This window comes from Catharus ustulatus, chromosome 4 (assembly GCF_009819885.2).
Source record: "Catharus ustulatus isolate bCatUst1 chromosome 4, bCatUst1.pri.v2, whole genome shotgun sequence".
Lineage (NCBI taxonomy): Eukaryota > Metazoa > Chordata > Aves > Passeriformes > Turdidae > Catharus > Catharus ustulatus.
The window spans coordinates 70,750,697-70,772,031 of NC_046224.1; the positions used below are offsets into that span (position 1 = coordinate 70,750,697).

Here is a 21,335-nt window from a genome sequence, read left to right on the forward strand (position 1 = left end):
ATAGAATTCCTTAGCACTACACCCCTCAAATATTTTTTTTCAGGATCCCAGGTTTTGCAAGATTTTTACATGGGTAAAGTAAAACTAAACTCTTAGAACACAAGGACAAGTATACTTAAATTTTACTTTAATATACAATTGCATTACAGCAGTAGCATCTGTCACACAGCACTCACCCTGTAGTGCTGGAAACGGAACAATGACAACTTCTTAGGGGAGGGGGGAAAAAAGATGCCATCAAGTTAACATGTATTTTTCAGAATTTCCACGTACATTTTTAACCCCTTTAAGACCAGTCAAATCATACACTTCCAATGGAAGTACCTTGCACATAAAAACAGCCAAAAGGCTTGTTAGTCTTGTGGGGTTAATAGAGTTGGTTAGGTCTCATGTGCCTTGATGAGACCCTGGTGAGTCTGGTGGGCCTTGCCCCTCTGCCACCAGCTCTTGCTGTGCTGCTGCCTGCAGCATCTGCTCTCTCACGCTGGGGTCACAGAAGAAGCGGAGTTTGCGGGGTAGGAGCTTCACCTCCACAGGCATAGCTTCATACTCCTCGTTATCGATGCCAAAGGATCCCTGCGTGCCCTGCGTGCAGGTAACAGTTCAAACATCACTTCTGCAAGGCTGTAATGCTGATTTTATTCATAAAATACAGTTGCATACTTAGCTCAGCCTCAACCAAGACAACCTGTGCCTTCCAGCCCATTTGCTCTCCAGAACACAGGGAGACCCATTCCTCACCACACAGAACATATTCATCTGGTGCATGTTACCTCACTTAGCTACTAATTAGTGATAATTAAACACTAGGAAGCTCTAATGACCCACATTGTTTATACTGAAGGATTCTTTGCTATTGGAACTACAATTATGTGCACTTAGATCTTGGGTCTGCCAGTTGTGACATAAACTAATCTGCAGAAATGCCTGTTAAGTAACTTCTATTAAAAACCCCTTTCAGCATTGTTTTAGTATATTGATCTGAAACATGAGATGCAAAGTAATTTACTGGCCAGGAATTACTCAGCAGTAGAATTTTCTCAAGTGTTTAATGCTGATAAAGTCACCATGTGATTAAAACCATTCATCAAAATGGCAGGCTGAATTTACCTAAAAACAACTTGAGTGACTGCTTTGTGTGCCCTTGACTTGTGCTATGTGGGTACTCAAACCAGTTCCAAGGGAACTGGGACACCAGAGCAGCACAGACTGGAGGAACTGGTACAAGCTCTGGCAGTCAGAGGTACAGCAAAGCAGTCCCCCTCCATCAACACAAACTGGTGACACTCATCTGGGCTGCCTCCAGTTCCTTCCCTGGAGCTGGGCCATGGAGTTGAACAGCACTGCTCTGTACCATGCACTCATGTTCTGAAGATCTTAGCAGCAGCTGCAGTATGAACAGCTCAGTTTATACCACAGCCCAGCACTGAAGAATATTCTTTCAGAATCACAAATCTGCCATGATCTGAATTCAGTGGAAGCATTAGGATGCTGATTAATAATGACAACATAATTCAGGATTTTTACTTGGTAGCAACAGAATTTTTTGCTTTTCAACACATTCTTTCTCCCTTAATATGGAATTATCTTGCCAAATGATAGATCACTTGAAGACAGAAATTATCTGTGAGATTGATTTCATGTCCTTATGAAAACAAGAAACTGTCCTCTCAGGGCCGCAATAACAGCTCAGAGGCAGGAAAAGATGAATCTAAATCACACAGACAGGCACAGCTTTGTCTTCTTTCTCAGCTTCATCATTTCAAAGTTTTGAGGCACTTCCTTTACGCTGATCTAAGATCCCCTGTCTTACCCTCTTTGTCTCTAATATTTATCTTTTTCTCTACAGCCCAGTGCCTTCTAGGGCAATATCTACACATCTTCAATGTTAAGGAGAAGATCCGCATATCACAGCATCACAGAATGGGTATGCTGGAATCAACAGTGGATCACCTGGTCCAACCTCCCTGTTGGTAGGGTCATCCCTGTGCACATTGCACAGGATTGTGTCCAGATGGTTCTTAAATATCTCCAGTGAGGGAGACTCCACAGCCTCTCTGTGCAGTCTGCTCCAGTGCCTGCTTACCTGCACAGTAAAGAAGTTCTTCCTCATGTTCAGGTGGAACTTCCAATTCATATGCAATAGACTCAAGTAAGAGACCCTTTAACCACCATGACTGTCTTCATAAAAGATCTGCCACTATTTCCTGGCAGAACAAAGCTCCCCCTTTCAGGTTTACAGACCACTTGGGGAACTGCAGTATGTATGTCCTGGCAAGGAATTCATTGGCTGCACTGTGGAACTGTCTCTCTTACTTGCAGTGTAATCAAGCTCCCAGATTTAGAGTAGGAATTGCTTAAAGTGCACCATCAACAGGCACAAGAAACGAAGTGAAAAGAATTTTTCAGCTGTCTCAGCTTCTCACCTCTGGAAGGTGCAAGATGCATCTGCTGGCTTGGATGTGCTGACTCCCTTCAGGGCACATGTGTGGATCACGCATCTTTTGACTTCTGTCCAAACCAAAAGAGAGATAAGGTAAGAATATGCTTCTCTCAGAAACAGCCTTCTTCAGGGATGACATTTTGTTGTGGTAAACTTAGAGGTTATATATATATACATATATATATACACACACACAAATATTTGTGAGTTTAACTGTGAAAAAGTAGAAGAGTCCTTTCCTCTTCTGCTGCATAAGTGGACATCAGAATGCACTGACAGCCTCCAACCAACTTCTGCTCTGAGTCTCACTGAATATATTTGAACACTGAGCATAGTTTTGTGCACTTCACTTCCTGCTGAACTGTGCACTTCCTGCAGTGACCACCATCTCCTGATACCTCATGCACCTAAACTTACCAGCAACCTAAACAACCTAAGCCAAAAAAGGATAGAATTATAGTTACATTGAATAATTAAATTACTATCTAAAAACAAACAAACGCTCCACATTTTTCATATCAACACCAATCAGCATGACATTTCTTATCAGCTGCTTCAGTTATCACTCATGAAGAAAGCCCCACCATTTCATCTGTTCCAAATAACACATCCAGTTTTGACAGTTTCTCTCTTCTGCTGTCTGTGAGATGCTTATTAATGTACTGTACTTAGGTAAGTGCTGCTTCCTTTCCTACTTCCACTGGTGTGGAATGCAGTTTCCTGTCTTGGAAAGCTGGTGTTGCAAGTGCCACGTGGTCTTTTTCAAGGCTTAGGCTGCTGTCCTGGCACTGGCTGTAGAGAACAGTGACTTGTGACTCCTTTTCCCCACAAGTTCTGCTGCAGAGTGAGCACAAGCTCTGCTGTGCTGACCTTCCTCTGGCCTCCTGACTGACCACACACATAACCTTTTGGCACTGGCAAAGGGTACCTGCACCCCAGGCAGCAACCTCTCAGTTTGGGCCCCTCTCCTGACAGACAGACAGCAATACACAAATAGCAAAGAGAACAGTACAGAATCACACCATAACTCTCAAGCATGGCAAAATTATCACAGGTATTTCTCTGACAGGCAATGCCTGCTGTCTCCAAATTTCCATCTCTAGGCTGATATGAAAGAAGGTGTATTTAAATATTGCCTGGGAAAAAAACTCACAAAAGCATGTCACAATCTCCCTGAACACCAAATCTTCTATGCCACGAGGAAGGCAGTGCCTCCAAAGTCACAGAAAATCCCAGAGAAGGAACATGAGAAGAGAGGGTTGAAAAAGGAGATGAAAATCAAAGACAAAGGAAGAAAAGCTAAGGAAAGGGCAGGGAAGGACGGAAGCAATATTAACTGTGGAAAGTTTGTTTTTAATCAAATATGTATACACTAAAAGATTGATGAGTCACTGTGAGGGAATTAAACATCCTCCAGCAATATAAATGATAAATCATTGATGGCATGCAATACTGTCAGTTTATACAGTGCTGTACAAACAAGCAGCAAGATTCCCCACTTAAAGTTTAACCTGCTTGGAGTTTATCATACAAGGTCCTAGATACTAGGTACATACAAGGCATAATCTGGTGAGCAAGCAGAGTTTTTTTGGTCAATGAAGGCCCATGAAGCTTTATAGAGATGAAATTGTGGGGTCAAGGTAAAATCAAAAGAGCCAAGATACGGAATTAAAGATCAATCAAAGAAGAACACTGGTAGAAGCAAATAAGACACAACTCCACTTGCAGTGATTGCCCTTCTAGTGGTCCAGCATAAAAAAAAAAATAAATTCACAATTCATTTCCCTTAGACTCTGCTCCTCACTCAAGACCAGACAGCAATGTGAAATAGGAACAAGACCAGAAGTCTAACAGCAAGTTTCCATTGCATAGAAGTGGAATCCATGTTGCATCCCAGTCTGTGCTGAACCACAAAAATACAACACCTTCTGCACATAACAGACATCTGGAACCTTGTTTTCATATGTCCAGAAGTTGCCAATGTTAAATGATTCAGAGTAAGACCTCTAACAAAAACCCCAGTTTTCTGCACTGTAGATGATACCTGTACTCATGCCCTGGAGTGACAGCTCTCTATACTTTTATATACAGAATCTGAACTGGCTACTAGGATGTGGATTACTGATGCCACACTCTCCATGCCTGCTCTGCTTCCCTGCAGCACTTCTTAGCGAGCACTCCACTGTAAACAGCTCTTCTTCCCCCACCTTATCTAAACATCAGCTCTAAGGCTGCTGCGGATGCTCTTGTTCACACAAATCTGATCCACAGCCAGAGGGCACTTTTATACACCTGGGATGACCTCCTCCTTTCTTGGAAATCCAACAGCAGCTGCCCTCCAGCATACTGATGCACCCCCACACCTCCCCAGACACACACACTGCCTGAGCCTCCATGGTAGTTTCCTGCTGGATGTGTGGTTTTCTCTGTGTGACCCATCAGTTCTCATCAGCTCATGTCAGTGCCCTCTCCAATATAAAAACCCTTGGTATCTGCACTGGTAAGGTATTTCCCCTAAAAACCTTTTTCAACCCCCCATATTCTGGTATTTAAACTACACACTAAAAAAAGAAGAAAAAGAAAGAGCTATTTCACACATTTCCAAAGACAAACCCTGTTGGTGCTAGGCAATGGGGGGGCCTTTGATAATGGGCTTAACTCAAACCCAGCTGGCAAAGGCACAGTGGGACCTCTGAACACACCCTGATTCTGCCTTGAAAAAACAGGGAACCTTTTTTCTGCTGTGACTCCTCTCCGTACAACTAACCATCCCCTCCCACTGCTCCCCCATGCCCCACAGCCCTCTTTGTCTTTCTCTGTTACCTACAGGCTTTTTGGCACTATTTAATCAAAAGAGCTTGTTTCTCTGAACTTTGCTTGAACAGCTCAAAGCTCTCAGTACTGCCTCTAATTAGCTCTCAACAGCAGGGCAGTGGTAATGCTCCTCAGAGGATTTTTCTGCACGACACTGTAACTGCAGTCAGAAAATGTGCCACACTACTGCAGGAAGCACGTCCAGTCAACACAGAAGGTATTATTTACACTGGGAATACACTTGAATATGCCTCCCTCAAGTCACACAAGCTCATCTACATTTTTCAGTGTTCAAGAACCCAGACCAACATCTTTATCTCTCTCCTTTAGGAGACCAGATTCCCCTTGCTTCTAATAGGAAAACCACTTCCTCCTTTCCCTCTGTAGCCTTCAAAGCAAACAAATCAGTCCCAACCAACCATGGTCCACATGCTCATGCAATTTAAAAGCAGTTGTAGGTGACTTACATAGGTCAGAAGAGTCTATTCCCACTGAGGATCCTGGGAGGCTCAAATAAGGGGCCTGAGTTGCCATTAGTATCACAAACAAGTATCTTGCAGGAATTATTAGGGTGATGACAAGGAGGTAAAAAAAGGGCACTCGAAATTCTCCCATTGATTTCACTAGAGGGAGCTCAAAGACTCAGAAAACAACAAATTAAAGGGCACTATGGAGAGGCGCTCCCTTGGATCTAGCAGGAAAATCTGTTGCTGGTAAAACCTGCTCTGAAGACACAATGTATTTGTGAGTGGGACTGTAAGAAGGAGCTGGAAAAGGCAGCTCTGATACGTGTTTTGTGAGAGCAGGAGGAAAAAGCACACTGCAAGACAACATCACAAGCATAAAGCAAGCATAACATTCTCCACACTCTGCTTCTTCACACCTGTAGCCTTCTTATTCCACATACAAGCAGGACCAACACATTTGCTTCAAGTCCCTGTTTAAATTCACATCTTCCAAAGTTCTTCCAGCACAGACCTAATTCCTCACATCAGCTGTTGAGGCAAGGAAGCTCTTTTCTTAGAAGAGGGCCTTTTTAATCACAGTTCAAGAATTCTCAGGTACCACTGGTACAAACATACCAGCTCTGTGACCCACCTCTCAATCCACTGAGCAGAGAGGACTAAAAGATTCTGGGCTAAGTCTGCACAGCTGCCTGTAAAGCTCAGAAAGGACAGCAATATGCAAGCAGTACTGACTTACAGCAACAGAGGAAAAGATGAAAGGTATAGCAAACTCAGAAGCTAGGAAGGACTCCAGGTTCTGAATACTGACACTCTAGGTTCTGGAGTTCTGCCTTGTTTACAGAAACAGAAGAAGAATAAGAATTTTAAAGAACAGAAGTATTAGTCCCTGTGAAGCAGTACTGACTGGTGTGCTTGGCAGTCCTCTGCTTCTGAATTTTGCAGCACAGCATGAGAGAAAGCCAGCACACTTTTCAGAGATCCTGCTCCCTTTTTGCAGCCTTCCCATACTCACCCTCTCTGAACAAACTGCCCTTTGCTGATACTCTCTGCTTCAATGCAAATGTCCATGAAGTCCTCAGTGCGCTGTGCAAAAAGGATTCAGAAATCAAGCAGTTAACATTTGAAAATGCCACACCCAGGATACTGCAATATGTTCACACAATGGCCAGTCCTTTGTCCCACAAAAGGAAGCAGAAGATGCATTTCTGCTTTTCATGCTTTATTCAAATCTTAACTTGGGATCTGAATTAGAAATTACAGACAGTATTCTCCCATTAATGAATATTCAATAAATACCACAAGAAGCAAAACAATGAGTCACACGTTTGGCTTCTTGTGACAATTAAAGACAATAACAGATCTCTGAGGTTTACTTATTTAATTTCTGTTCAATGGGTCTTTCATGAATTTAAGCAATAGTGTAATGATACAACATTTGGCCACCAAATACCACAGTATGATAATTTTAAACAATACAAATTGGAATCAAAGTCCTTGGTAACAATCTTTTAAATGCCTTACTTAGCTTCTCTCCTATTTACAGCCTGCCCTTAAACTGAGTATACAGTACAGCTTTTTCCAGGAAAGCAACTTTGATTAAGATGCAAGTTATTCTTTTACTTATTTTAATATTTCTGTCCTGGCAAAAGTCCTAGTGCAGATGCAATCAAAATGACAGAAGTAAAAATAAATGCATCTATTAGTGTAACTTGGTTTATTCCTTTGCTCTTCTGCAGAGGCACTGCCTGAGCTGCAGGCTTTATCAGCTTCTCTTCAATGGGGCAGCCTCTGCATGAATCTGAGGTGAGACACAGAGACAGGGGCTGGCAGCAGGCAGCAGATATGGCCTGGTATTGATTCCAGAGAGCTGCTGCTCAGCTTTGAGGCTACATGGACAATGGCTTCAAGAGAGGGACTTTAATGCAATAAGGAATCCATATGTGTAGAAAAAGAGATGCAGTATCAAGATACTTCCAACTCTAGAAACAGGAATGTACAGCTGGCCTAACATGAACTTGTCTATTTTTCTAGGCTATGCAAGAGACCTGAGAACTCTACATCACTTCCTTCTTTTATTAAAGTGCATCTTGAAGGCCTAAGGGAGACAAAACAAACCAAAATACAGAAAGAGCATAAGGGCTAGTTTGTGGCAGTCAGATACTTTTTCTGTTTTTGGAAGGTCTGTTTTCACTTAACATCACTGGCTCCAACCCAGTTCAACAATCAGTGTTGTGTTCAAGTGCCACCTAGAAACCACAAAAAATACCCAAATACTAGTCTCTGTCTAGCTTCTACCATTACTAGGACACTGACCAAATTATAAACCACAACAAAGAAGAAACTAAAGTTCATGTGGTACATTCTCAGGAGAAACCAGGAGAACATTAAAAAAATTGCATTGGCCTGTTTGTTTTTTTTTTTAGTCTGATCCTACAAGATAACACATCAATATAATTCAGGTTTTCATGTCCTTCAAGACCCTGAATTCTAAGGAAGAAATATGGTGCACTAAGTTCAACATCTCCTGTTAACCTGAGTATAGTGGCAAGGGTTTCCTGTAGCCTTGAGAAGGAAATGAAGGGAAGCTCATGAGTATAGGATCACTGTTAGCATTTTCCTGTAAAATTAAAGACTGACATCTATCCAAACGGCTTTCACAGCAGTAAAATTGAACCAAAACACAGGCATAAGGCCAAAGACAGGTTCTAAACCAGTGAATGAACAGCATGAACATGCTGAGAAGGTTATGACAGGAACAGTTCATTTGCTACCTTCTATTCTTTCAACCACCTGCACTTCCTTTCCTTTAAATCAGTGTAGCCCCTGTCTTTCCCCTAGTACCAATTATTTTTATCTCCACTCTGCAAGTCTAAAAAAGAGAGAAAAATCCCAAATTCCAGCCAGACACTCAGGCTCAGCTTCCTTCTAGCAGCAGTTCATAAAAGAGAATCACTCTCACGTAGGTGAGGAGGGAAAGGAATGCTTCTTGGTGCTTTGTTTATTCATGGGCAATCCTAAAACTCCTGTTAGGCTGCTGAAACCTTGTACAAATTCCTTCTGATCCCACTGCATCCCAGTTTTACATTGGTCCCCAGGGCTTTCACACTGGCTCTGAAACTTGTCCATTGCTGGATTCAAGCACAGACCTCTTCTTGCATGAGGGAGTTAAATGTTATTTCTATAGACACAAGAATGGGAGTTTAGCAAGACAGGAAAAGTGTGGGCAGGCAGCATTTGGAATCCAATTACAGTAATTTCACGAATACAAGCCGCACCAATTTGACTAAGATTTTGCTCCTAAACCGGAAATGCGGCTAATAATCAGGAGCGGCTAATACAACCTCAGAAGTGCCTGCCAGAGTGCTGAGCCGAGCAGCTGCAAAGTCGGCATTTTGCGATTGTTACAAATCGCTACTTTGTTGCACCGCGGGTGGAGCCTGGCTCCCTGTAGGCAGCACGGGGGGCGGGGAGAGAGGCAGGAGAGCTCTCTTTCCTCCTCTGCCACAGCCCAGGGGAGAGACGGGGGGGGGCCCGGCGCCGCCATTGCTGCAGCTCGGGGAGGAGAGGGGGGACCCGGGCTGCCCCTACCGCGGCCGGGGGAGGGGGGGGGGGGACCCGGGCCGCCCCTACCGCGGCCCGGGGAGGAGAGGGGGGACCCGGGCCGCCCCTACCGCGGCCCGGGGAGGAGAGGGGGGACCCGGGCCGCCCCTACCGCGGCCCGGGGAGGAGAGGGGGGACCCGGGCCGCCCCTACCGCGGCCCGGGGAGGAGAGGGGGGACCCGGGCCGCCCCTACCGCGGCCCGGGGAGGGGGGGGGGAAGCCGGCGCCGCCATTGCTGTGGCCCGGGGAGGGGGGGGGAAGCGCGCGCCGCCATTGCTGTGGCCCGGGGAGCCGACGGGAGCCCCGCGCAGCCATTGCCGCGGCTCGGGGAGCCGACGGGAGCCCCGCGCAGCCATTGCCGCGGCTCGGGGAGCCGACGGGAGCCCCGCGCAGCCATTGCCGCGGCTCGGGGAGCCGACGGGAGCCCCGCGCAGCCATTGCCGCGGCTCGGGGAGCCGACGGGAGCCCCGCGCAGCCATTGCCGCGGCTCGGGGAGCCGACGGGGTGCTTTGTCCCCGCCCGCCGCCGCCGCGGCAGGAGCGGGGAAACTCCGTCCCTGCCCGCCGCCGGCGCCACGGGCGCGGGAAAGCTCCGTCCCCGCCCGCCGCCGCTGCCGTAGGAGCAGGGGAAGCTCCGTCCCTGCCTGCCACCGCGGGGCAGCGCCGACCCGGGGTGACCGAGCCCAGGGGCAGCGGCGGCCGGCCCCGAGCTGCAGCACCGTGCTGGACCACCTGGCCCCGTCAGCGGCCCCTAGCGGGCCGAGCCTGCACAGCCTTAGCTCAGCCAGTAAACCCCGCCCTCCCGCGGTTCTGTTACTAATTGCACGCGGGTCCTCGCTGCGAACGACAGAGCGGCTTATATTCGTGTGCGGCTTATCTATGGACAAAAACCAAAATATTTGCCAACACCCAGAGATGCGGCTTATAGTCAGTGCGGCTTGTATTCGTGAATTTACTGTATGTTATGGACTTACTGTTAGATCAAGCTGCCTGTTCTGAGTTGCAATGGAAAGCTCAATGGTGGACAGCTTCAGTTCTTCCCAGTCCTCAGGGGCTACCTCCTGGGAGGATTCTGCACATCAAGAAGAGAAGGTATCAATCATCAAGTGGAATTTAATTACACAGATGAAACAGATGCCAGATATAAAAATCAGTCTGGGCCATTTTGGCCACTAGTTTTGCTTCTCTAAAATGCCAAAATCTTCAAAAATTAAAAGGGAGCTTGGGAGTACTGAAGAAAAGAAAAAATACCATCAGCATTTACACAGCAGCAGAAAAGACTGCCAAGCACAGAACATCACAGCCCTGTGAGTCTTTATGTCCAGGGATTAACAGATCTCCTGGGCTGGTGACCAAAACATTTAGAAAACCCATGAAATGCTCTACAGGGAAAAAAAACGGAATCCCAGTGTTCAGGAGGCTGTGGTAAGACATTTTCTACAGGAGGCAGCTCCACAGTACAGTTCTCATATCCATATCTCACTTGGTTCCTGCTCCTGCATGAATCACCTCTGCTAGCCAAGGAAGAACAAGATCTTTGCACCAGACTGTGCCAAATACCCACTCTCCTTCCTTTTGTGGCCTGCCATGTGCACTGCCCAGACAACAGCCCAACCCAAGAGAGGCTCAGAGAACACAGAGTTTATGGTACAGAAAGAGTTTAACATACTAAGTGAAATTCAGAGCTTCTGCATGGCCCAAATTTTACTGTTCTATTTAAAGTAACATCTGCTGCTCTGTGTCAGCAACTCTCCCCACCCTGGAAAACAAGGGCTGCTCCTCTCTCCCCAGCTCACTAAGAAGCCATTCTGCTGGAAAAAGATTTCAAGAAGCTCATCCAAAAGTGCCAAGTATCCTCTATGGATGCCTCCACTGCAATGGCAACTGTGAGCCCAGGGAATGCCCTGGGTTCTTTACAAATGAGTATTTGTTTATGAGACCACAAACACTGGCAGGACTACTCTGTTCCACTTCTGACAGATGTCAGTATAAGTGTCTTGGCAAAAACTGAAGTTTAAATAAATAAAAAAAGGAAACAAGCAAATAAATAACAGTGATAAAAAGACAGTAAAGTAGACATGCCCTCCACACACCAGACCCCTGGATCTGTTAGAGGAGTAGAGCCTGCATGTGAGTTTAGGCCAGAACAAACCCAGCCCACCTTTTGAAGATAAGCAGCATGATCGAAATTTTCTGTAAAGCCTCACAAAGAAATGAGGCCTGGATGTCTCATCTGGCTCTTCTGGAGGTCTCTCAGTTGGACCCAAGTATGCAAGAGCAGCTTGATGTATCTGAGGCCACTCCTTGGATTTACATGGAAAAAAAAGACAGAAGATAAAAGGGCATTTTGTTTAGCATTAAGGCATTACCTGTTTATTCTGTTTAGTCCTGTAGCCTATTTATTGTGTATTCACATGTAGCTCTGAAGAGCTACTCAGACCCCTCCCCACTGCCTCAGCCTACTTGATGGCTCTCCAGTCTCCAGGTTCATTGGTGAGATGACATTTCTGCAGTTTCAAACAGACTACCCACAGATCCCAAATCCATTAATCTAATCCTTCCCTGCACAGAAATGAGGGCATTTCTCCCTCTATGAACAGAGGGTGAAGGGATGTTTCCTTTGCTCCTGATGTGTGGCAGGGTGACACAGCTGCTTCTGGCTGGAGGGAACAACCCACACCAGCCAGCTCAACAGTAATGTCTGAAAGCACAGCTGGCTTCTGCATGGCACAAAGGCAACCTCAAAGAGCAACTGCTCAGTGGGATCAGTGCAGACAGAGACTACAATGCCAAGGGGCACTAAAACCTGACAGGCTTTGTTCTCCAGCAACTCCAGACCTGACTTGATAGTCAGGTGCTTATAAACAGCAACAAGCTCTTAAGGCAGGGCAAATGAGCTCTATAAAGCATCTTAAAAAAAAAAAGTACTAACACATTATTCTTGGTGATATTTCAGATTCCAGTACCAGGGCTACAGAAGAACCTTTTGAAAATATCTTTTGAAATATCTCCAGATGCTGACAAAGTTTATTTCCTGTCATTACTTTGAAAATAATTTTCAAAATGCTCCAAACACAGGACTTAGGGAGAGAATCATTTAATTGGTTTTTATATACTAAAACAACACAGCCAAAAGCCCACATGAACTCAGTACAATTGTTTTTCTATGTACAAAACTTCAGAAGTACTTTTGTATCATATAGCACAGGTTGTTAAACTAATTCACCTCACACCTCTGAGAGCAAAGAAAGACTCCACACTCATACTTACATAATAAGCAGGACAGACAGAGGTTGTGTCAGTAGGACAGTACACAAACAATAAATATTAATGATTAAATGGAAAAGCAGCAATGCTGTGATAATTTTAGCCTGGGTATTTTAGAAGAGATGGTAACACTCACAACAATGCCCCTACCAGTATCTGAGGTGATATTTCCCGTTATGCTTTTTTTCAGCTACAGGTCATCCTGTTTCAAAAGATACCCACAGTAAAACCAGAAAATATGAAGTGTGGAGCAGCAAACACAAACCAGGAAGAGATTAAACTCAACAGGCTACAGCCACTTCTTGTAGAAATTAAATGATAACCTAAGAGGCACATAAGGCAATGAATACCACAATTAGGTGAGATCAGGTAGAAAGTTCTCTATTTAGATGGCTGAAAAAGTGAGCACTTCTCTTTAGCCTTCAGCAGGTTAAAAAGATCTTTTTAATGTACAATTAATAGCTCATCAGAAAAATCCACTATCACCACCCCCTGCTGAGCCTAAAGACTCAAAGGAAGTGAGAAAGGAGGTGGACAGAAATGAAGAATAGGTTTCTACCTAGAAGGCCAGAACACAGAAGCATAACATCAAATTTTCTGGGCATGGAGAGCGGGGGAACCCACCCCAACTTTCCTGGATACATCGATATTAAGTCCCCCTTTACAGGAGTTTCCTATAAAGGAAACATTGGCACTGTCACAGACAGCATGGCTAGACTGCACTATTTGATCTACTCTACCAGCTCCTGGGTACTTTCACTGCCTTTCATGAGGTTCCTTATATGTTCAGAGAACAGGAAAACCACGTGAATGAAAATGCCTTACCTTTCATGCAGGTCAAATTTTAATCTTTCCAGGATCAATTTTAAGCAACAGAAAAGTTTAAGGCGAGATAAAAGCTATTCATCTTCACGTTCATTTTACTACACAAGGAAGCCTGATTATCAATGTGCATAGCAGTCTAATTATAGACCCTTCTGCCAAAAGAATAAATCAGAGTGAAACGTTATTACAAAGACTGTTGAGAAAAGGTGGCTGAGTACTTTAGCACTTCACCACTGCTGCTCACCAGTTTTACAGGTTATTGGAGTCCCCTGGTGATTTTGGAGCAAAGAAATTTAAAAGAAATTTTTAGAGGTATTTCTCTTCCCCTTCTTCCCTTCAGAAATAAGTCTATCAATTGGCAGACTTTTTAACGAGTTTTAGTCCCATTTTATATTGCTACCAGAATCCTTCACAAAATCTTACAGATAGATTATACAAAGCAAAGTCAGCCTGTTCATTTCCCAAACAAAAACACCTTCCTCACAACTAATGTTTACCTTAAATGTACTGAAAAAATGAGCTGCTTGGGTTTTCAGAGGCCCAAGGTACCAGTACCTGAAAAAGAACAGAAATAGAACTTCTAAGATATCCAGGGGTCAATACTGGGAAAGGGAGAAACCTTGCATGGAGTCAGAGCACACAGACTCGTTTGCCACTGAGTTATTGCTCCCTGACAACCTTGAGTTTTTTGATACTGTAAGACAGCTTCTACACATCACCAGCAGCCTAGCAGTGACATCTCTATCCTGAGTTACAATTCACCAAAATGCAGTGTATAATCTTCACTACAGGCAGCAGGATATCTCACTATCAGAATTTTACTTTGTTATTTGAGACAACTGGGGATGATTTGAAGGTCTGTGGTCTAACAGCTGGTGGTGTGCATTTCCACAACATGCAATACAGCAAAGGTTGGAGGAACCAAACAAAAACCCAAAAGCTTCAGTGACAAAAGAATCAGTAAACATTCATTAGTCCCAAAGGATTCTCACATTGAATTCAGGGTTTTACACAATAAAAATCCTGCCAGCCACAGAGCACTGTATAGAATCTAAAGATGTGACTGTATTTAGGAAGACTTGGCTCACATTTTGATCACTGTCTTTCACCAAAGAGGGTCAACAAAGCACATTAAACACCACCAGCTCAAGAGTACTGCAGATCTAAGGATCTCATTAACCATTAAGGCATGCAACTGTGCCATCACTCCCCTCAAGCCATGAAATTATCTGCAAAATAGTAACACAAAACAGCACCAGTTCTCCAGCAGCACAGTCCTGAGCAGAGGGATAGTCAAACACACTTCTGGAACTGTGTCTTATGGCTTAACTCCCTTGAGGTCTTTTCAGTTTAAGATCAGCTGCACTGGAACACACCAAATGTTTTTAGTCCAACAACCGATCTCTCATAGGGAGCAAAAGTGGATGAAGTGGGAAAGTATAAAAATAGGACAAGCACACAAGGATTTTGTTCCAAGCAGACTCCAAGCACCTTGTTGCTGAAGTGCTTTCCAAGCTGGACATGCTTCTCTGCATTCAAAAACATTTATGGAAGGAAGCAAGGCTTGAGGATGTTTGTGTGCCTCACGTACCAAAGGTGCTGTCATGCCTCCAGCACTGAGCCCAGAGGACTCTTACAAAAGGGAAGTGCTGCAGGGAAAGATGTAAAGGCTGACACCAGGAGAAAACCAGGGCATGGGCAGGAAGCCCAGCAGGAGTGCAGAGCAGAAAGAAGTGCACTTCTTGAACTGGGGGCTGCAATTAGCAGGAGAGCCTGCAGCACAGCCAAGTCAGCACCTACACAGCCTACTAAGAATGTTCCCAGGGACAAACAACCTGACCATTTACTGCATCTGCCCCATCCCCATCACCTCTCAATATTTGCCTGACAGACTCTAGAGGTTTGCTACCTCTTCATTCCTGACAAAGGCACATGGTATTTTCTTACAGCTGCATTTCCTCCATGAGAGTTTGGGGAGTGAGCTGCTTTGGCTCTGCTGCTCCTTCAGCAGATAATGCCTGTCATTTGATATACAGACAGTGACATGCTAAATGTCCATTTGGAGAAAGCCCAATAATTATGAGTTTAGCATTCAGAGAAGTCATCAGATAGCACAGCCCATGCCATTTCTGGCAGGAACCTGAACAGCATTTCTACTGCATCTGATGTCCCTTGTTGGAATTGAGTTTCAGAGTACACACGCAGCTTTTCATTGGCAGATGATAAAAAACAATGACCAATTACTTTACTTAGACCTTACTCAAGGGAGAGATTTCCCCTCTGTTACAATCTGAATAAAGTTCCAGAAGCAGATACCACAAGGCAAGAAGAAAGTAAATACTTAACAAATCAGCACCAAATAAGTGTTTATTTCAAATTACAAGAATTCTGACACATCTTACACTCCCATGTGTGTAATGCAACACTTAGCAAGAGTGGGTGCCTCTGCCTGTCAGATGCCTACACTCAAAAACAAGACTTACTTGAGCGAGGGGGGTGTGTGTCTTTTTAGGCAATAGATGCTAAAAAGGGTACAGTTTCAAAAAATAGAGTTTTCTTAGTTTTCTTACTTGCTAACTTTAACTCCTGCATCTCTGTAAGCTCCCCATCTTAAACCAGAGACTGCAAACACAGGCTGTTCCTTTTCTCCCTGTAAAGAAAAACAAACACTGCAAAATTGCTTTCACTTACCTTGTTTCCAACTCTGTTTTCTGAAGTTGGAAAAACAGCATTTCTACATAAACTTTTGTTAAACTTCTACACACAAGTTTCACAGAAGAGGTATGACAAAGAGCTAAAAGCAATAAAGCTTAGTAGAATTTAAGCATTGTACATTCCATCTGCTCCAGGAAGGAATATAAGAGGTGAAGTTTTTAACAGGCAGCCTGAGTTTGCACACCCAGCGATGGCCACTTCATTTTGTGGATTTGATTGTTAGTCAAAAGCAAGGAGCTCTGCACAGTGACACAACACTCTCGCTGCAGAAATGTCCACTCTACACCTGAACAGAAAACTAATATTCACAAACCATATGAGGCATAGTCAAATTTTGAATTTTTCAGTTTGTCAAAGAAATCTACTAACATCACAATACACACAAATGCACCAAATCAGCAGACAGCTACTGCTGTCTTTTACCATTGCTACAGAAATAACACTGTAGTAAGTTTTGGATTCATCAATACTCTCTGAGTCTCAAAGAAAGGTGATGTTGAGACATTCTAGCTTTTTAATCCTGTTTAGATTGCCTGATGCCATAGCACATGGTGGAGAAATGACTGCCAGCAGAACTGCTGATATCATAAACTGAAATTTGTAACAGCAATACACAGAGGAAAACCAGTTCATGTAAACATAAAAACATGAGAATAGGAAAGTTTTAGGAATGCTGGGTTCCAAGTAAGTAGATGCTTTCACCTTGATCTCCAAGACATCAAGTGGAACTGTCTCTCCTTTCAAAATGGCCAATGCAGCATTAGTAATATGTCTGTAAAACAAACAGAAAAAAGCTAAAAAAACAAGCAGGAGAAAGGAAATAAATAAGCCTAAAAATTACATTTTTTTCAGCAAATTCCACTCATCTCCAGCTAGGGTTTTTTTTCAGCAAAAGTAAACACACCAGGGAAACATGCTGCACTTAACTGAAATCAGAAAGTGAAATGGGTGGTTGCAACACATGACAAAACCTAACAAACAGCAAAATGCACAAAAAGCAAAAAGAAATTATCAGCCTAAGCTTTTAAGATATTTCTCCTTTTTGAGCTAACCTGGCAGTGTTACCTCCTGTTTCAGATACTTAACACACTAAGAACCCAAATCATGGTTTTATTCTATTAGTAGCAAGTATTACAGCCTGGGAGAGAATGGGACAGCATGACTGGTCTCAACTCACATGTCTGAGATTGAACTGCATTAGCATGTACTAATTTATTTTGAAGTTTTTAATCAACATAAATCTACCTATCAGCAGTGCTCATATCGTTCAGGTCTCCATTAAGTTGTGGACAGTAGCCAGGGCACTTTGTCATTTCAAGCTGCAAAGATTTCATAACCCAAGTGTCTAAGTCCACTAAATGGTCTATGTTCAAACCTTGAAGCATATCCTTGATTGAAACCCCTTCCTTGTTTTCAAAGTTTGGTTTAGTTTCCACACTGCATAGATTTCCAGTGTCTCAGCTGGACAAGGAAAAAATGCAGTTTTCAGATCCAACATTCATGTGAACCAGTGGGAGAAACTGCCCTTGGTTTCATCAGGATTACAATACTGAGACAGATAAGGAAGTTGTTCTTTCCACAGCCCATCTTCTCTCCCAGCTCTTTTCTCTAAGACCTTTACAGTTCCTACACTCCAAAGTAAAAGAAGGCTGAAGAAACCACAGCCCAAATATTTCTTTGAAAAATAACACTTCTGCATTTCTTAACTCAGGTTCTGTTACTGGTGCGGGTTGTTAAGCAGCCTATTGACCAAATCACCTTCAACTTCACCAGTGTGCTGCAGTCCCACCTGCACAGTTCATTACCTTGGGACAAGAAGATCATCCATTTCAAACAGCTTCTTTAGAACCCAAACATAAATTATTATTTTAATCTTAGCTGCTGATTACAGCCTTGTCCACCTTTCTGAGCTTCAACGCACTCTGGTAGTTTTAATGAAGGATGTTACGCCAGTTGACTCGTGGGTTTTATGTATGATGGATACCAGCAAGGATTTCACAAAGAACAATGTTAATGAGTTACTGGGAGAGTGAGAGTGAAAAGATTTCAGGACCAAGAAGAAATATATTTATTATTGTGAGAGGAGAGAAAGAAAAATTGAAAAGTGAATTGAAAAATGAAGTGTGAGGAAAAGAAAGACTATTTGACTCCCTTTTCTCTTTCCAAGTGGACAAAACAATGCTGCAACAAACTGAACTGCAGGTAACAGATACCACCAGACTGGATCATATCCAGGATGCTGAAGATAAGAACTGAGTTGTTGGATTACTGCCAGAATCAGTCCCACCACAGGAAAAGTCCGTCCTTCCCTGCAAAAGGCAGTAATGGGATCCAATCTTGCCCGTATTGTTGTATGCCTTACTTTGCAGGTCCTAACCAGGCTATATCTGGACCAGTTTCTAGAGTTCTTCGACTGGAGAAGGGTCAGAAAGAGGACTTATTTTTGGCTTATTTTGTCATATCCTTGCTATATCCTTGTCATACCCTTTCTGCTACTCCTAAGAGGCTGATCCTTTTAATCCCTTTTTCATTTTCAACTCTGAGCATCACACGATCACAGAGAAATTAGCCACAGCAAATGATTTCTAATAATACATACATTTCCTCCTTTTAATTTTTAGTCAGTTTTTGGAAGTCATTAACTCAGACAAGTCCAGAGAATCATCAGGCTCTGCCCAGAGATTGCCAACTTCTATGTAACACAGAAGAAAAAGAAAAGCATCAAGCTACCAAGAAGCACTGCTCCTTGAAAACAACCAACCATGTTTCAGAAATGTGTCATACTTACTGGACTTGACTCGTGCTCTCAGGGTACAGTGTGTGGCTCAAAGTGCAAGTTTTTCCAAGGGGTATGAATCCTATAGGAATCTTACTGAAGGCAGCCTGGACACATAAGGAGAGTAAATTAACATTTGCGTGAAGCTTCCTGTGTGGAGATCACAGCTGTGACTGGCCTCACCCCTTTGGCACTGAGCAGCCAGGCACTTCCTCACACAGTGACTCAGAACATGGCACCCAAATCTGTGAAGCCACCACTGCCAACTGGGTACAAAGGAGCTCTCTGTAATCATTAACAGCATTGTTACATGCATTTTGGTAGCCATATCCCAACTAATGCATGGATTTTGTCAGCAATCTGCCATCTTTCTTAATACTGATAGTGGCATCACAGGTTCTGAATCCCATTTACCACTGCAGAAATCCCCCTGACAGAGTAACCTTGCACAGCAAAGAGATTGTCTCACTTAAGGAAAGGACATTAATTGATTCCCCTGCCATCCAAATCATGAAGCAGCAGAAGGTCTAATTTTTGGAAGTCACCATGTTATTTTTTCGGTACCACTGTTCAGCAAAAGTGCTCGTGGAAGGAGCAAGTTATTACCCTGTACTTCATCTTAAACCTTGCTCCTTGAAGTGTGTCAGCAATCAGTGTAAACTGATTGTGTAAACTATCCCAGTGCACCATCCCCCTGCTGGGTGATGCTGCCAGCAGCACTGGGGCATGGACAGCCCACAGGGACTCAATTCCCATCTCACTGCACACCCAACGCTCTCCTCTGCTGTGTCCATGTCACCTAACACTCTCAAACAGCCTGCTCTCATTTCCTTCAGTGCTGCTTTACAGTGTGCAGATGAGAGACTGTTTGCAGCTCCTGCAGTCAAGCTCTGCTCCCCTGGCTCCCAGGAACAGGGCTTCTGGAATACCGTGCAACACCCCGAGGGAAAAGAGAAGCAGGGCACAGAGAGAGGGAGCTCGAGTGCAGATCTCTGCTCCTAGGACAGAGCAACATGAAAGACAAGAATTCCTTGGCCAAAGACATGAAGTGACAGTGGCAATGCCACAATGCAGTATTCCCCTCATAATTGGGCTGGATGCAGAATTTCTTACACTACTGCAAAACAACCCAAGCTACATCAAGATAAGAAGCCAAAAAAATAAAGAGAATCTAGCCAGTAAAACCGCTAAACTTTTCTTCCACTATTGTCAGATTATAAAAATCTCAGGATCCAACTCTAATAATATTAGATTCAAAACAATGATGTCTCAGAATTGATATAAGCAGCCTTCCTTTAAAAAATACTGACTTGGTTGCAGAATCCCCCTTGTCACATTCAGCCAAAGCAAATGCCTAAACAGATACAATTCTAGCTGCCAAGGGTATCATCATAATCTTGTCTGGATCATTTAATTGAGTTTCTGCCAGCTCCTGCCAGAAGATTTTGGGAACAATGATTCCCTCCTTTCTTCAATAACACTGTCCTCCCACTTTACAAAGAAAAATTTCTCTCATTTTCATTCAGTAATCCACCTTGAGAGGTTAAAATTTGCTCAGTACAGCCATCTGCATAGGTAGATGTGCACTGCTTGAAGAAACAGCAAAGCAATCCCAAAGCAGTAGGAGTGTGACCATAACTGAATTTGGTTTCAAGCATGTACAAATACAAGAAAAATATGTACTTTCGCTCAATGCCCCTGCCAAACAAAGTGGCATGCACAGCTGCTCCATGGGTCTTTGAAAATTGAGCATTTGGCTTCTCCACAATCTCTGCTCTGACACTGGAAACTTCCCAAAGCCATGGCTGCAGTCCCTCAGAAAGAGAACAAAGAACAACAGGCAGCATTGCAGGACAGTAGCCCAGCTGGATTGTTGCACAGCAAGCCGGCTCCAGAGTAGTAAGTAACATATCTGTTGAAGGCAGCTGAGGCCAAGAGATCACAGTGGATGCACAAGACACTCCAAGAAACAAACACAATTTTTAAAATGACACCTTCTCACCTCATCTGCTCTACGGAGAAGTCCAGTTATGACCTGAAAAACAGGGGAAATGATCAGCTCTAAGAATCTTATTTTTCAGTTACAGTAAAAAGACATGAAATTCTTAACCATGTTTACTCTTTGATAAGATTTAAGGAGCAGCTACTCTTTTATGGAAGGTGCTGCAGTTGTTTACCTGGGAAAGGAGGAATGTTGAGCCTGCAAACATGCTGGAAACAGCAAGTTTATGAGTGTGCCTGAATACATGCTGCCACCACAACCAATGCCAGTGTAAATGTTTTGATACTGAATGATGCTCTGCACAATGCAAAACACCAGCACTGGTCAATGCAATGAACTTGCAGGCGTATTCTGATCACTTTCTCTTAAGGTCATTGCATTCATTTAGCCACTGTCTTATGAAATCAGTAGTTAGAAACTAGGAACT

At 43.7% G+C, this 21,335-nt stretch overlaps 1 protein-coding gene across 2 annotated transcripts in view; it reads right to left on the reverse strand.

The window, feature by feature from the left end:
* Nucleotides 1–110: 110 nt before the first annotated feature.
* The window catches only part of AGK (acylglycerol kinase), a 34,424-nt gene continuing 13,199 nt past the window's right edge, over nt 111–21,335 (reverse strand). For both annotated transcript variants that reach the window (XM_033057733.1, XM_033057734.1), the window contains 10 exons: nt 20,909–20,941; nt 18,919–19,013; nt 16,833–16,902; nt 15,986–16,065; nt 13,913–13,970; nt 11,485–11,626; nt 10,298–10,395; nt 6,737–6,807; nt 2,427–2,511; nt 111–585 (listed from right to left, as the gene is read on the reverse strand). In XM_033057733.1, coding sequence (XP_032913624.1) covers nt 388–585; nt 2,427–2,511; nt 6,737–6,807; nt 10,298–10,395; nt 11,485–11,626; nt 13,913–13,970; nt 15,986–16,065; nt 16,833–16,902; nt 18,919–19,013; nt 20,909–20,941 — 930 coding nt within the window. In that variant the 3' untranslated portion in view covers nt 111–387. The remainder of the gene's footprint in view (nt 586–2,426; nt 2,512–6,736; nt 6,808–10,297; nt 10,396–11,484; nt 11,627–13,912; nt 13,971–15,985; nt 16,066–16,832; nt 16,903–18,918; nt 19,014–20,908; nt 20,942–21,335) is intronic.